The 14,469-nt window shown below is 41.3% G+C and overlaps 1 protein-coding gene across 1 annotated transcript in view; it reads right to left on the bottom strand.

The window, feature by feature from the left end:
• Positions 1–14,469, bottom strand: part of PLXNA3 (plexin A3) — a 304,218-nt gene that overhangs the window by 28,365 nt on the left and 261,384 nt on the right. The window contains exons 24-26 of the mRNA XM_053695795.1: positions 13,227–13,386; positions 12,822–12,925; positions 12,026–12,122 (exon numbers count right to left, since the gene is read on the bottom strand). Of these exons, the coding sequence (XP_053551770.1) occupies positions 12,026–12,122; positions 12,822–12,925; positions 13,227–13,386 (361 nt within the window). The remainder of the gene's footprint in view (positions 1–12,025; positions 12,123–12,821; positions 12,926–13,226; positions 13,387–14,469) is intronic.

Genomic DNA, 14,469 nt, shown 5'->3' with positions numbered 1-14,469 from the left:
ACAGAAAGAGGAAACAGAAAGCCGATGGAGCATGCAAGTTTAAAAGTGGAAGAGTAAGCAAAGGTTAAATGGCCAAGAGAAAAAAGATAATTTATGCTTACTAGATCAATTCCTTTCCTTCCTGGCAGGGAGAGTCCACAACTTCATTCCTTACTGTTGGAAATACAAAACCTGGCCACCAGGAGGAGGCAAAGACACCCCAGCCAAAGGCTTAAATATCCCTCCCACTTCCGCTATCTCCCAGTCATTCTGCCGAAGGAACAAGGAAAAGTAGGAGAAACATCAGGGTATAAAAGTGCCAGAAGAATTAATATAAAAAAGTGAGCCGCCCATCAAAAAATAAATTACAGGCGGGGTCGTGGACTCTCCCTGCTAGGAAGGAAAGGAATTTTTCTGGTAAGCATAAATTATGTTTTCCTTCCATAAGGCAGGGAGAGTCCACGACTTCATTCCTTACTGTTGGGAAAACTATACCCAAGCTCCAGAAGACACTGAATGAATAACGGGAGAGAACAAAAAAAGAGGTGGACCCTAATTCTGAGGGCACTACAGCCTGCAAAACTTTTCTCCCGAAAGCTGCTTCAGCTGAAGCAGACACAGCAAATTTGTAAAATATAGAAAACGCGTACAAGAACCAGGTAGCCGCCTTACAAATCTGATCCATTGAGGTCAAGCAAGCGTTCCTTCGCTGGAGGAGGATTAGGACACAAGGAAGGAACAACAATCTCTTGATTAATGTTACTGTCCGACACCACCTTAGGGAGGAACCCTATTTTAGTACGTAAAACTGCCTTATTAGCATAGAAAACAAGATAAGGGGAGTCATATTGCAAAGCAGAAATCTCAGAAACTCTGCGCGCAGAGGCAATAGCCAGCAAAAAAAGAACCTTCCAAGATAACAATTTAATGTCAACAGTATGCAAAGGCTCAAACGGAGCCTGCTGCAAAACACTAAGAACAAGATTTAGGCTCCAAGGGGGAGCCCCAGATCTAAACACGGGTCTGACCCTAATCAGAGCCTTAAAAGGACTGCACATCATCCAGAAGCTCGGCCAATCTCTTGTGCAGTAAAACCGACATGGCCAATATCTGTCCCTTCAGGGAACTAGCAGATAAGACCCTCATCCAGTCCATCCTGGAGAAAAGATAAACTTCTGGCAACCTTAACCTTATGCCAGGAAAACCCACGCTCTACACACCAGTACAAATAAGTCCTCCACACTTTATGGTAGATACGACAAGTAACTGGCTTACGAGCTTAAACCAGAGTGTCGATAACACTCTAAGAAAACCCTCTCTTGGCTAGGACTAAGCGTTCAATTTCCACGCAGTCAGACTCAGAGAATCTAGATTTTGATTTACGAAGGAACCCTGTATCACAGATCTCTGCGACAAGGTAACCTCCACTTAGGAGATGAGGACATCCCCACCAGATCCACAAACCACGTCCTTCGCGGTCATGATGGAGCAATCAGAATCACTGATGCTCGCTCTTGCTTCATGCGAGCCACTACATGAGGGAGAAGCAGTAATGGAGGAAAAAAAACATAATTTATGTAAGAACTTACCTGATAAATTCATTTCTTTCATATTAGCAAGAGTCCATGAGCTAGTGACGTATGGGATATACATTCCTACCAGGAGGGGCAAAGTTTCCCAAACCTCAAAATGCCTATAGATACACCCCTCACCACACTCACAATTCAGTTTAACGAATAGCCAAGAAGTGGGGTGATAAAAAAGTGCGAAAGCATATAAAATAAGGAATTGGAATAATTGTGCTTTATACAAAAATCATAACCACCACAAAAAAAGTTTGGGCCTCATGGACTCTTGCTAATATGAAAGAAATGAATTTATCAGGTAAGTTCTTACATAAATTATGTTTTCTTTCATGTAATTAGCAAGAGTCCATGAGCTAGTGACGTATGGGATAATGATTACCCAAGATGTGGATCTTTCCACGCAAGAGTCACTAGAGAGGGAGGGATAAAATAAAGACAGCCAATTCCTGCTGAAAATAATCCACACCCAAAATAAAGTTTAATGAAAAACATAAGCAGAAGATTCAAACTGAAACCGCTGCCTGAAGTACTTTTCTACCAAAAACTGCTTCAGAAGAAGAAAATACATCAAAATGGTAGAATTTAGTAAAAGTATGCAAAGAGGACCAAGTTGCTGCTTTGCAAATCTGATCAATCGAAGCTTCATTCCTAAACGCCCAGGAAGTAGAAACTGACCTAGTAGAATGAGCTGTAATCCTTTGAGGCGGAGTTTTACCCGACTCAACATAGGCAAGATGAATTAAAGATTTCAACCAAGATGCCAAAGAAATGGCAGAAGCTTTCTGGCCTTTTCTAGAACCGGAAAAGATAACAAATAAACTAGAAGTCTTTCGGAAAGACTTAGTAGCTTCAACATAATATTTCAAAGCTCTAACAACATCCAAAGAATGTAACGATTTCTCCTTAGAATTCTTAGGATTAGGACATAATGAAGGAACCACAATTTCTCTACTAATGTTGTTGGAATTCACAACTTTAGGTAAAAATTCAAAAGAAGTTCGCAACACTGCCTTATCCTGATGAAAAATCAGAAAAGGAGACTCACAAGAAAGAGCAGATAATTCAGAAACTCTTCTGGCAGAAGAGATTGCCAAAAGGAACAAAACTTTCCAAGAAAGTAATTTAATGTCCAATGAATGCATAGGTTCAAACGGAGGAGCTTGAAGAGCCCCAAGAACCAAATTCAAACTCCAAGGAGGAGAAATTGACTTAATGACAGGTTTTATACGAACCAAAGCTTGTACAAAACAATGAATATCAGGAAGATTAGCAATCTTTCTGTGAAAAAGAACAGAAAGAGCAGAGATTTGTCCTTTCAAGGAACTTGCGGACAAACCTTTATCTAAACCATCCTGAAGAAACTGTAAAATTCTTGGAATTCTAAAAGAATGCCAAGAAAAATGATGAGAAAGACACCAAGAAATATAAGTCTTCCAGACTCTATAATATCTCTCTCTGGATACAGATTTACGAGCCTGTAACATAGTATTAATCACAGAGTCAGAGAAACCTCTTTGACTAAGAATCAAGCGTTCAATCTCCATACCTTTAAATTTAAGGATTTGAGATCCTGATGGAAAAAAGGACCTTGCGACAGAAGGTCTGGTCGTAGCGGAAGAGTCCACGGATGGCAAGAGGCCATCCGGACAAGATCCGCATACCAAAACCTGTGAGGCCATGCCGGAGCTACCAGCAGAACAAACGAGCATTCCTTCAGAATCTTGGAGATTACTCTTGGAAGAAGAACTAGAGGCGGAAAGATATAAGCAGGATGATACTTCCAAGGAAGTGATAATGCATCCACTGCTTCCGCCTGAGGATCCCGGGATCTGGACAGATACCTGGGAAGTTTCTTGTTTAGATGAGACGCCATCAGATCTATTTCTGGAAGCTCCCATATTTGAACAATCTGAAGAAATACCTCTGGGTGAAGAGACCATTCGCCCGGATGCAACGTTTGGCGACTGAGATAATCCGCTTCCCAATTGTCTATACCTGGGATATGAACCGCAGAGATTAGACAGGAGCTGGACTCCGCCCAAACCAGAATTCGAGATACTTCTTTCATAGCCAGAGGACTGTGAGTCCCTCCTTGATGATTGATGTATGCCACAGTTGTGACATTGTCTGTCTGAAAACAAATGAACGATTCTCTCTTCAGAAGAGGCCAAGACTGAAGAGCTCTGAAAATTGTACGGAGTTCCAAAATATTGATCGGTAATCTCACCTCCTGAGATTCCCAAACTCCTTGTGCCGTCAGAGATCCCCACACAGCTCCCCAACCTGTGAGATTTGCATCTGTTGAAATTACAGTCCAGGTCGGAAGCACAAAAGAAGCCCCCTGAATTAAACGATGGTGATCTGTCCACCACGTTAGAGAGTGTCGTACAATCGGTTTTAAAGATATTAATTGAGATATCTTTGTGTAATCCCTGCACCATTGATTCAGCATACAGAGCTGAAGAGGTCGCATGTGAAAACGAGCAAAGGGGATCGCGTCCGATGCAGCAGTCATAAGACCTAGAATTTCCATGCATAAGGCTACCGAAGGGAATGATTGTGACTGAAGGTTTCGACAAGCTGAAATCAATTTTAGAAGGTTACCCTTGTCTGAGGAATCAATGAACTTTTTGGTAAATTGATCCTCCAACCATGATCTTGAAGAAACAACACAAGTCGATTCGTATGAGATTCTGCTAAATGTAAAGACTGAGCAAGTACCAAGATATCGTCCAAATAAGGAAATACCACAATACCCTGTTCTCTGATTACAGACAGAAGGGCACCGAGAACCTTTGTAAAAATTCTTGGAGCTGTAGCTAGGCCAAACGGCAGAGCCACAAACTGGTAATGCTTGTCCAGAAAAGAGAATCTCAGGAACTGATAATGATCTGGATGAATCGGAATATGCAGATAAGCATCCTGTAAATCTATTGTGGACATATAATGCCCTTGCTGAACAAAAGGCAAGATAGTCCTTACAGTTACCATTTTGAACGTTGGTATCCTTACATAACGATTCAATATTTTTAGATCCAGAACTGGTCTGAAGGAATTCTCCTTCTTTGGTACAATGAAGAGATTTGAATAAAACCCCATCCCCTGTTCCAGAACTGGAACTGGCATAATTACTCCAGCCAACTCTAGATATGAAACACAATTCAGAAATGCTGAGCTTTCACTGGATTTACTGGGACACGGGAAAGAAAAAATCTCTTTGCAGGAGGTCTCATCTTGAAACCAATTCTGTACCCTTCTGAAACAATGTTCTGAATCCAAAGATTGTGAACAGAATTGATCCAAATTTCTTTGAAAAAACGTAACCTGCCCCCTACCAGCTGAGCTGGAATGAGGGCCACACCTTCATGTGGACTTAGAAGCAGGCTTTGCCTTTCTAGAAGGCTTGGATTTATTCCAGACTGGAGATGGTTTCCAAACTGAAACTGCTCCTGAGGATGAAGGATCAGGCTTTTGTTCTTTGTTGAAACGAAAGGAACGAAAACGATTATTAGCCCTGTTTTTTCCCTTAGATTTTTTATCCTGTGGTAAAAAAGTTTCTTTCCCACCAGTAACAGTTGAGATAATGGAATCCAACTGAGAACCAAATAATTTGTTACCCTGGAAAGAAATGGAAAGTAGAGTTGATTTAGAAGCCATGTCAGCATTCCAAGTTTTAAGCCATAAAGCTCTTCTAGCTAAAATAGCTAGAGACATAAACCTGACATCAACTCTGATAATATCAAAAATGGCATCACAGATAAAATTATTAGCATGCTGAAGAAGAATAATAATATTATGAGAATCATGATCTGTTACTTGTTGCGCTAAAGTCTCCAACCAAAAAGTTGAAGCTGCAGCAACATCAGCCAATGATATAGCAGGTCTAAGAAGATTACCTGAACACAGATAAGCTTTTCTTAGAAAGGATACAATTTTCCTATCTAAAGGATCTTTAAACGAAGTACCATCTGACGTAGGAATAGTAGTACGTTTAGCAAGGGTAGAAATAGCCCCATCGACTTTAGGGATTTTGTCCCAAAATTCTAATCTGTCAGACGGTACAGGATATAATTGCTTAAAACGTTTAGAAGGAGTAAATGAATTACCCAATTTATCCCATTCTCTGGAAATTACTTCAGAAATAGCATTAGGAACAGGAAAAACTTCTGGAATAACCACAGGAGATTTAAATACCTTATCTAAACGTTTAGAATTAGTATCAAGAGGACCAGAATCCTCTATTTCCAAAGCAATTAGTACTTCTTTAAGTAAAAAACGAATACATTCCATTTTAAATAAATATGAAGATTTATCAGCATCAATCTCTGAGACAGAATCCTCTGAACCAGAAGAGTCATCAGAAACAGAATGATGATGTTCATTTAAAAATTTATCTGTAGAGAGAGAAGTTTTAAAAGATTTTTTATGTTTACTAGAAGGAGAAATAACAGACATAGCCTTCTTGATGGATTCAGAAACAAAATCTCTTATGTTATCAGGAACATTCTGCACCTTAGATGTTGAAGGAACTGCAACAGGCAATGGTACATTACTAAAGGAAATATTATCTGCTTTAACAAGTTTGTCATGACAATTAATACAAACAACAGCCGGAGGAATAGCTACCAAAAGTTTACAGCAGATACACTTAGCTTTGGTAGTTCCAGCACTAGACAGCGATTTTCCTGAAGTATCTTCTGACTCAGATGCAACGTGAGACATCTTGCAATATGTAAGAGAAAAAACAACATATAAAGCAAAATTGATCAAATTCCTTAAATGACAGTTTCAGGAATGGGAAAAAATGCCAATAAACAAGCTTCTAGTAACCAGAAGCAAAGAAAAAATGAGACTGAAATAATGTGGAGACAAAAGCGACGCCCAAAAATGACGCCACATCCGGAACGCCGACATTTTTGGCGCAAAAGGACGTCAAAAAATGACGCAACTTCCGGCGACACGTATGACGCCGGAAACAGAAAAGATTTTTTGCGCCAAAAAAGTCCGCGCCAAGAATGACGCAATAAAATGAAACATTTTCAGCCCCCGCGAGCCTAACAGCCCACAGGGAAAAAAGAGTCAAATTTTAAGGTAAGAAAAAAATTGATTCAAATGCATTATCCCAAATATGAAACTGACTGTCTGAAAATAAGGAATGTTGAACATCCTGAGTCAAGGCAAATAAATGTTTGAATACATATATTTAGAACTTTATAAATAAAGTGCCCAACCATAGCTTAGAGTGTCACAGAAAATAAGATTTACTTACCCCAGGACACTCATCTACATGTTTGTAGAAAGCCAAACCAGTACTGAAACGAAAATCAGCAGAGGTAATGGTATATAAATAAGAGTATATCGTCGATCTGAAAAGGGAGGTAAGAGATGAATCTCTACGACCGATAACAGAGAACCTATGAAATAGACCCCGTAGAAGGAGATCACTGCATTCAAACAGGCAATACTCTCCTCACATCCCTCTGACATTCACTGCACGCTGAGAGGAAAACCGGGCTCCAACTTGCTGCGGAGCGCATATCAACGTAGAATCTAGCACAAACTTACTTCACCACCTCCATAGGAGGCAAAGTTTGTAAAACTGAATTGTGGGTGTGGTGAGGGGTGTATTTATAGGCATTTTGAGGTTTGGGAAACTTTGCCCCTCCTGGTAGGAATGTATATCCCATACGTCACTAGCTCATGGACTCTTGCTAATTACATGAAAGAAATATATATGAGTCTGAACCTCCATGGTACTGATAGGGAATCTATCAATTTCGCCTGAGGATCCCTCGACCTGGACCCATACCTGGGTAGCTTAGTATTGAGGTGGGATGCCATGAGATCTATCTCCTGTGTCCTCCACTCACTGCATATCTCTGCAAACACCTCGGGGTAGAGAGACCATTCCCCTGGGTGAAAGGATTGCCTGCTGAGGAAGTCTGCTTCCCAGTTGTCCACACCTTGAATGTGAATCGCCAACAGCGTACATCTGTGAGTCTCTGCCCACTCTAGCATCTGAGATACTTCTCTCAACGCCAAGGAACTTCTCGTTCCCCCCTGATGGTTGATGTAGGCAACCAAGGTTATATTGTCTGATTGGAATCTAATAAACTGGGACAAACCCAGAAGGGGTCAAGCCTTCAAGGCATTGAAGATTGCCCGGTTCCAAAATATTGATCAGAAGGGAGGACTCCTCCTGAGTTGACAGATCTTGTGCCTTCTTTGCACCCCAAATGGCTCCCCAGCCAGAAAGACTTGCATCCATAGTCACAATCTCCCAGGACCGTCCCAAGAAGCATGTGCCTTGGGACAAATGATCTGGACAGAGCCACCAAAAGAGTGAGTCTCTCAACAGGTTGTCCAGCACAATCTGTTGAGACGGATCTGAATGGACGCCATTCCATTGTCTCAGCATGCATAGTTGTAAGGGTCTGAGATGGAATCTGGCAAAGGGAATGATGTCCATACAGGACACCAAGAGTCCAATCACCTCCATACACTGAGCCACTAAGGGTCTCAAGGAGGCCTAGACGACAAGATATGCAGAAGTTAGCTTGCAACATCTCTGATCTGTGAGAAATATCCTCATGGATATGGAGTCTATAATTGTCCCCAGGAAGTTCATCCTTGTATTTGGAGTAAGAGAACTCTTTTCCAAGTTTATGTTCCATCAATATGATCAAAGATTGAGAAGGGACTCAATCTTCTTACGCTAGACGAAAGGATGGTGCCTGTACCAAGATATCATCCAGGTAAGGCGCTACTGCAATACCTTGTGTTCTGGCAACGGCTAGAAGAGCCCCCAGAACCTTTGAAAATATCCTTGGAGCAGTAGCTAGGCAAAACAGAAGAGCTATGAACTGGAAGTGCTTGTCCAGAAAGGCAAACCTCAGGAAGGGAAAATGTTCCCCATGTATCGGGACATGAAGGTATGCATCCTTCAGGTCTATTGTGGTCATAAACTTTCCTTCCTTAACCAGAGGAAAGATTGACCATATTGTCTCCATCTTGAACATTCGGAAACTTGTTTAGGCACTTTAAGTCCAGAATTGGACAAAAAGTTCCCTCCTTCTTTAGAACCACAAAAAGGTTTGAATAAAACCCAAAACCCCAAACCCCCTCTATGCTGTAGGAACTGGGAAAATTACTCCTAGAGAGGAGAGATCCCGTACGCAACCTAAGAAGACAGCCCACTTTTCAGGTCTTGTAGACAGACTGGAGAGAAGGAATCTGCCCCTGGGCAGATGAGACTTGAATCTTATCCTGTATCCTTGAGATACAACCTCCAGGACCCAAGGGCCCTGTACATCCTGGAACCAAGTGTCTAAAAAAAGAGACAGTCTGCTCAAACCGATTCCGGATCGGGGGCCACAGCTTCATGCCGATTTGTTCTCGGCGGGCTTCTTAGTCTGTTTGGACTTATTCCAGGACTGAGCCGGCTTCCAAGTACTCTTGGGCAGCTAGGACTTGAAGGCACCTTTCCCTCCGGTAACTGTAGAAATAATGGAGTCCAACACTGAACCAAATAAAACCTTCTCCTTGAACGGAAGAGAAAGGAGTCTGGATTTAGAAGTCATATCCGCAGACCAAGACTTCAACCAGAGAGCCCGTTGGGCTAGGACCGCAAAGTCAGAAGCCTTTGCATTTATGCGAATAATCTGCATATTCGCATCACAGATGAAGGAGTTAGCAATTCTCAAAGCCTTAATTCTCTCCTGAATATCCTCGAGGGGAGTTTCCACCTCAATGAGCTCCGACAGTGTTGCACCAGTAGGTAGCTGCTCCAGCAACCACGGCTACAGCTGCCACCAGTTGAAACTTCTTCCTCAGAAAAGTTTCCATTTCCTTATCCATAAGCTCTCTAAAACAAGAACTATCCTCCAGAGAGATAGAAGTACGCTTAGCAAGTGTAGAAATAGCGCCATCCACCTTATGTATAGAACCCCACAAGTCTAATTGAGAGTCAGGGACCAGGAATAATTTTTTAAAAGTAGACAAGAGGGAAAAAGAAGTTCCTATTCTTTCCCATTCATTACTAATAATGTTCGCCATTTTAACTGGCACAGGAAAAGTCAGAGGGACCTTCCCGTCTTCATAAACCCTGTCTAATTTAGGGATCTTAGGTTCCTCAGGGAGAGTGAGCCTGGGAAAGCGGTTTTACACCTAAGTTATGCACAACACAGTATAACCCCTCAAACACATCATTAAACATGATTTCAATGCCAAAAATAAAAACGTAATGTATCGTTTTTCTTTGTCTCTCCCATGTCAAAAAATGCCCATATAAAGTCAACCATTTAGAAATAAAATCTAGGGAATCCAGTAATACCCCTCTTTGCAAAATAGGATTACTGCTTACCCCATTCCCATACAGGGAAATAAATTCTAGCCATTTCTGATATACCAAGTCTCCTCAGAATAAAAAGGCTGCACATACCTTAAAGCTGCTTGTAGCATGAAACCGGTCTCCACACTGAAGATGTCTCATGGTTACCTTTAGAAGTCTTGTGGGAACCAGCGTGGATCTTAGTTACAACTGCTAAGAAATCTTCTTCCATATCCCCCTGAGGAAAATAGTACTCACCGGTACCATTTAAAATAAAAAAACTTCTTGATTGAAGAAACTAAAACTAACACCTCACTTTACCATGTCTTCCTAGTATAACACAGGCAAAGAGAATGACTGGGGGTGGAGGGGAAGGGAGGAGTTATATATACAGCTCTGCTGTGGTGCTCTTTGCCACTTCCTGTTAGCAGGAGGATAATATCCCACAAGTAAGGATGAAATCCGTGGACTCGCCGTATCTTGTAGATGAAAAGCAGATGCTCAATTTTAAATTTAAAGGAGGGTTCCTCTGCCGAAGGAGGTTTAGAAACTGAAGTCTCTGACTCAGAAAGTTCACCCTCTGAAGCTACAGAGGTTAACTCAACCTCGGATAGCTGGGACATAGTAGCTAAATCTGACAAATATTTAGATGACTTTAGGTCAGGAGAACTAGGTTTAACCTTTCTCTTGAGTTTGTTAGAGCGAGGTATGGCACTCAGGGCCGCAGACACTGTCGATTGTAACTGTGCAATAAAGTCTGCAGGAAAAAAGCCCCCTCCAGATGGAGGATTAGATGAGCCGCGGGGAACTGCATATGGAGCGGGTAGGTGTAGAAAGGGTAGAAATCTCTCTGGATCCAGATTCCTGAGAGGTAGATGGCACAGAGGGGCTAATAGCACTATGAGTATTAGCAGGCTTGTCTTCCTTCTTAGATTTTAGAACAGTGCTTAGGCTAATGGAACAAAATTGAGCAGACAGGCAAACTACGGCCTTCTCACAATATAAACAGGAATTATTAATCAGTACAGAAGGAGCGGAGCCTTCTAATGTAATATCAGAGTCCAGTCCTCCATAGCTAGGATATATTTACAGAAGGACAGACAAAAAGTAAACACTTTATTAAAAAATACGGCACCTTTATAATCCCAATGGCTGGGGCACTCACCACCTCCTAGACCCAGACAGCTAACAGAGAAAACGCTCTCCTTAGCAGTGATGTTCGCAGCAAAATTGCAGGAAAAACTAAAACAACACACCGGGTCACACAGTGCATAGGACAGGACTTTCCTTGCTATGAAAAAGGCGTCAAGCTATTATGAGCTGCGCAACACACCAAAACGAAAGTGAAACCTGTTTGTTCCAAGCCAAAAGCACACAGTTTATGAGCCCAAAAATCTCTCACATAAAAGCAGTTATAAATAACCCCTTGCTGTTCAAATAATCTCCCTGAAGGAGATATTAACCCTTGATCCTATTGAGGCAAAAAGGAGCCACACTGTGACCCAGTATAGCAAAGGAGTATATATAAAACAATCTTACCTCCAGGATCCATGCTGTGGAACAGGCACAGCCTCTCAAGTGTGACAGTCTTGCAGCGACGCCTCTGACATGGACTTGAGTGTGTAACATCAAGCAGTGAAACGCGTCAACACTGATTGCCCGGAAGCTGTTAGGCGACAGTCTGGATGGGTTTGCAAAAAAACTTTCCCTGCATCTCCAGACTAACTTCATCACAACTCTCACTGAGAGGTTGACATGATTACTTAAAACTCCAGTCCTTTCTTAAAGGGAAAATACCCATTACAGGACTATTCAAATCTTATGACAATTCTCTGCCACCTCCTATAGTGACGAAAGGCAAAGAATGACTGGGGGATAGGGGAAGTGGGAGGGATATATAAGCCTTTGGCTTGGGTGTCTTTGCCTTCTCCTGGTGGCCAGGTGTTGTATTCCCAACAGTAAGGAATGAAGTCGTGGACTCTCCCTGCCTTATGGAAGGAAAATAGAGGAAGAAGTAAAGAAGAAAGCACTGGGAATATCAGCAGAAGGAAGAGCTACAGTTAGGTGAGTAAAGCAACAGAGAAACCAAGATCTGAATGAAACAGTTGAGGAAAGAAGGCAGCACACGCACCATATCGACTAAGGGAACGAGTAAATGTGAACGAGTTGGTGATGTTGTACGCAGACACCTGCTTTGGAATAAGGGCCACCGTGGAGCCATCAGTAACCTGTGAAAGAACCAGGTGACAGTCACAAAAACAAGTAGCAATTGCATCAGATAGTGATAAAACTACCTGGGGACAAAACGCAAGACATTTGGACAAAAGGGTCAATAGGACCGAGAAGCACAAGTTGTCCTCTGGTAATTGAAAGAGGGTTATTTTTCAATATGGCTTTAAAGAGACAGTCAAGTTTTATGATACAAAGCATTTCTATTTTGTAATTTACTTTTGTTGTTTTGGTGTCTTTTGTTTAAAAGCATACATAGGTAGGTCCAGGGGAAACAATACACTACTGGGATCTAGTTGCTGATTGGTGGATGCACATATATGCCTCTTGTCATTTCAATGCCCGATGTGTTCAGCTAGCTCCCAGTACTGTTGCTCTTTCAGTTAAGGATAAATAAGAGAATAACATTTTTTGACAATAGATGTAAATTCAACAGTTCTTTAAAAATTGTATGGACTATCTCAAAACATCAAAGAAAAATGTAGGGTTTCATGTCCTTTTAAGAAGAGAGTGGTCACAGGATAATGAGAAAGAATGAGGGTGGTAACTGGTTAATGGAGATTAGACCACCGGGTAGATATGGAGGTCATCTTGTATTGGGATGGGAAAATCAACTGAATATGGGGTGGTGGGGGCAAAGAGTCCTCTAGTAATGGCGTGAGAAGATGGTCTAAAGACAGAAGGAGGAGGGAGTTTACCTGGTAGTGAACTAACGTATTGAGTCGTTTCCAATCACACTCTATTTTGGTTGTGACATCCTCATCCTGTAAGACGATTCGCGTTATACGACCCTGGCGCCATTCTTGAATTGAAGAACAACACACAACGGCAAATTAGAACTCGGGTCATAACTAAAAGCAACAAATCTACACTAAGATCTAATTTTTTTGGTCCCCAAACTCAAACAAGTCCACCCTTGTGATTAGTTTACGGTCCATCCAACATTACACACAAGAACAGAAAATCCTCTTCCTCCCAGATTAGACCTACCCGCCTACCACCCATCTAAACATGCACATAAAGACCCAAGCATCTCATCAATGACTCCATGATTGCCGCCTCTTATCTAACTTCCCAATGACAACATGATCTCCCATCCTCACCCAGGTCCATGTCTTCAGCTTTTGGTCTCTGTGTATAAGGGATTCCCTTGTAGACAGCATCCAGGAGCTTATCCTTGGTTTGAGTTACAGTGTCACAGTTGATAACCTTCACTGGTATAGCAGTGCTGCTATCGCTGTCCGGGCAAACGCAGCTCAGTGTCTGGGAGAAAGAAAGTCAAGGGTTAATGACAAGCATCTGTGTTTACTCCGGTAAAAAAAAAACTAATCATTTTCTAACTATGGGTTTGCCTGGATTTTAACACAATATAATGTCCAGACTAGATAGGTCTCCATATTGTATTTAAAGGCACAAGAAACACAAAGTTTTTCTTTCACGATTCAGATAAAACATACAATTTTAAACAATTTTCCAGTTTACGTCTATTATTAATGTTGCTTCATTCTCTTGGTATCCTTTATTGAAGAAGAAGCAGCAAGGCGCTACTGGTAGCTAGCTGAACACATCGGCAAGCTAATGATAAGAGCATATATGTGCAGCCACCAATCAGCAGCTAGCCCCTGAGCCTACCTAAGTATGCTTTTCAACAAAGGATACCAAGAGAGCGCAAAGTTAATTGGAAAGTTGTTTAAAATTGCATTCTCTGTCTGAATCATGAAATAATCCATGAAAGAAGTTTCTTCCTCTTTATTACGCGGATATAATACAATCCAGGTTCTCAATATATTTTTCTATTTTTAATTAAAGGGACAGTCTACACCAGAATTGTTATCGTTTTAAAAGATAAGTAATCCCTTTATTACCCATTCCCCAGTTTTGCATAACCCACACAGTTATAATATACTTTTAACCTCTGTGATTATCTTGTATCGAAGCCTCTGCAAACTGCCCCTTTTTTCAGTTCTTTTGACAGACTTGCAGTCTAGCCAATCAGTGCCTGCTCCCAGATAACTTCTTGTGCACGAGCACAGTGTTATCTATATGAAATACGTGAACTAACACCCTCTAGTGGTGAAAAACTTAAAATGCAATTGAAAAGAGGTGGGCTTCAAGGTCTAAGAAATTAGCATATGAACCTCCTAGGTTAAGCTTTCAACTAAGAATACCAAGAGAACAAAGCAAAAATGGTGATAAAAGTAAATAAGAAAATTGTTTCAAATTACATGCTCTATCTGAATCATGAAAGTTTATTTTGGCCTAGACTGTCCCTTTAAGACAGAGTGCTATGTCTTAAAGGGACAAAATATCTCTGGTAACAATTAATTTGAAAGAAAAGGCTATAAA

This window comes from Bombina bombina, chromosome 12 (assembly GCF_027579735.1).
Source record: "Bombina bombina isolate aBomBom1 chromosome 12, aBomBom1.pri, whole genome shotgun sequence".
NCBI lineage: Eukaryota > Metazoa > Chordata > Amphibia > Anura > Bombinatoridae > Bombina > Bombina bombina.
The sequence above is the reverse complement of the archived record's forward strand: the minus strand, read 5'-3'. Positions and strand labels throughout refer to the sequence as shown.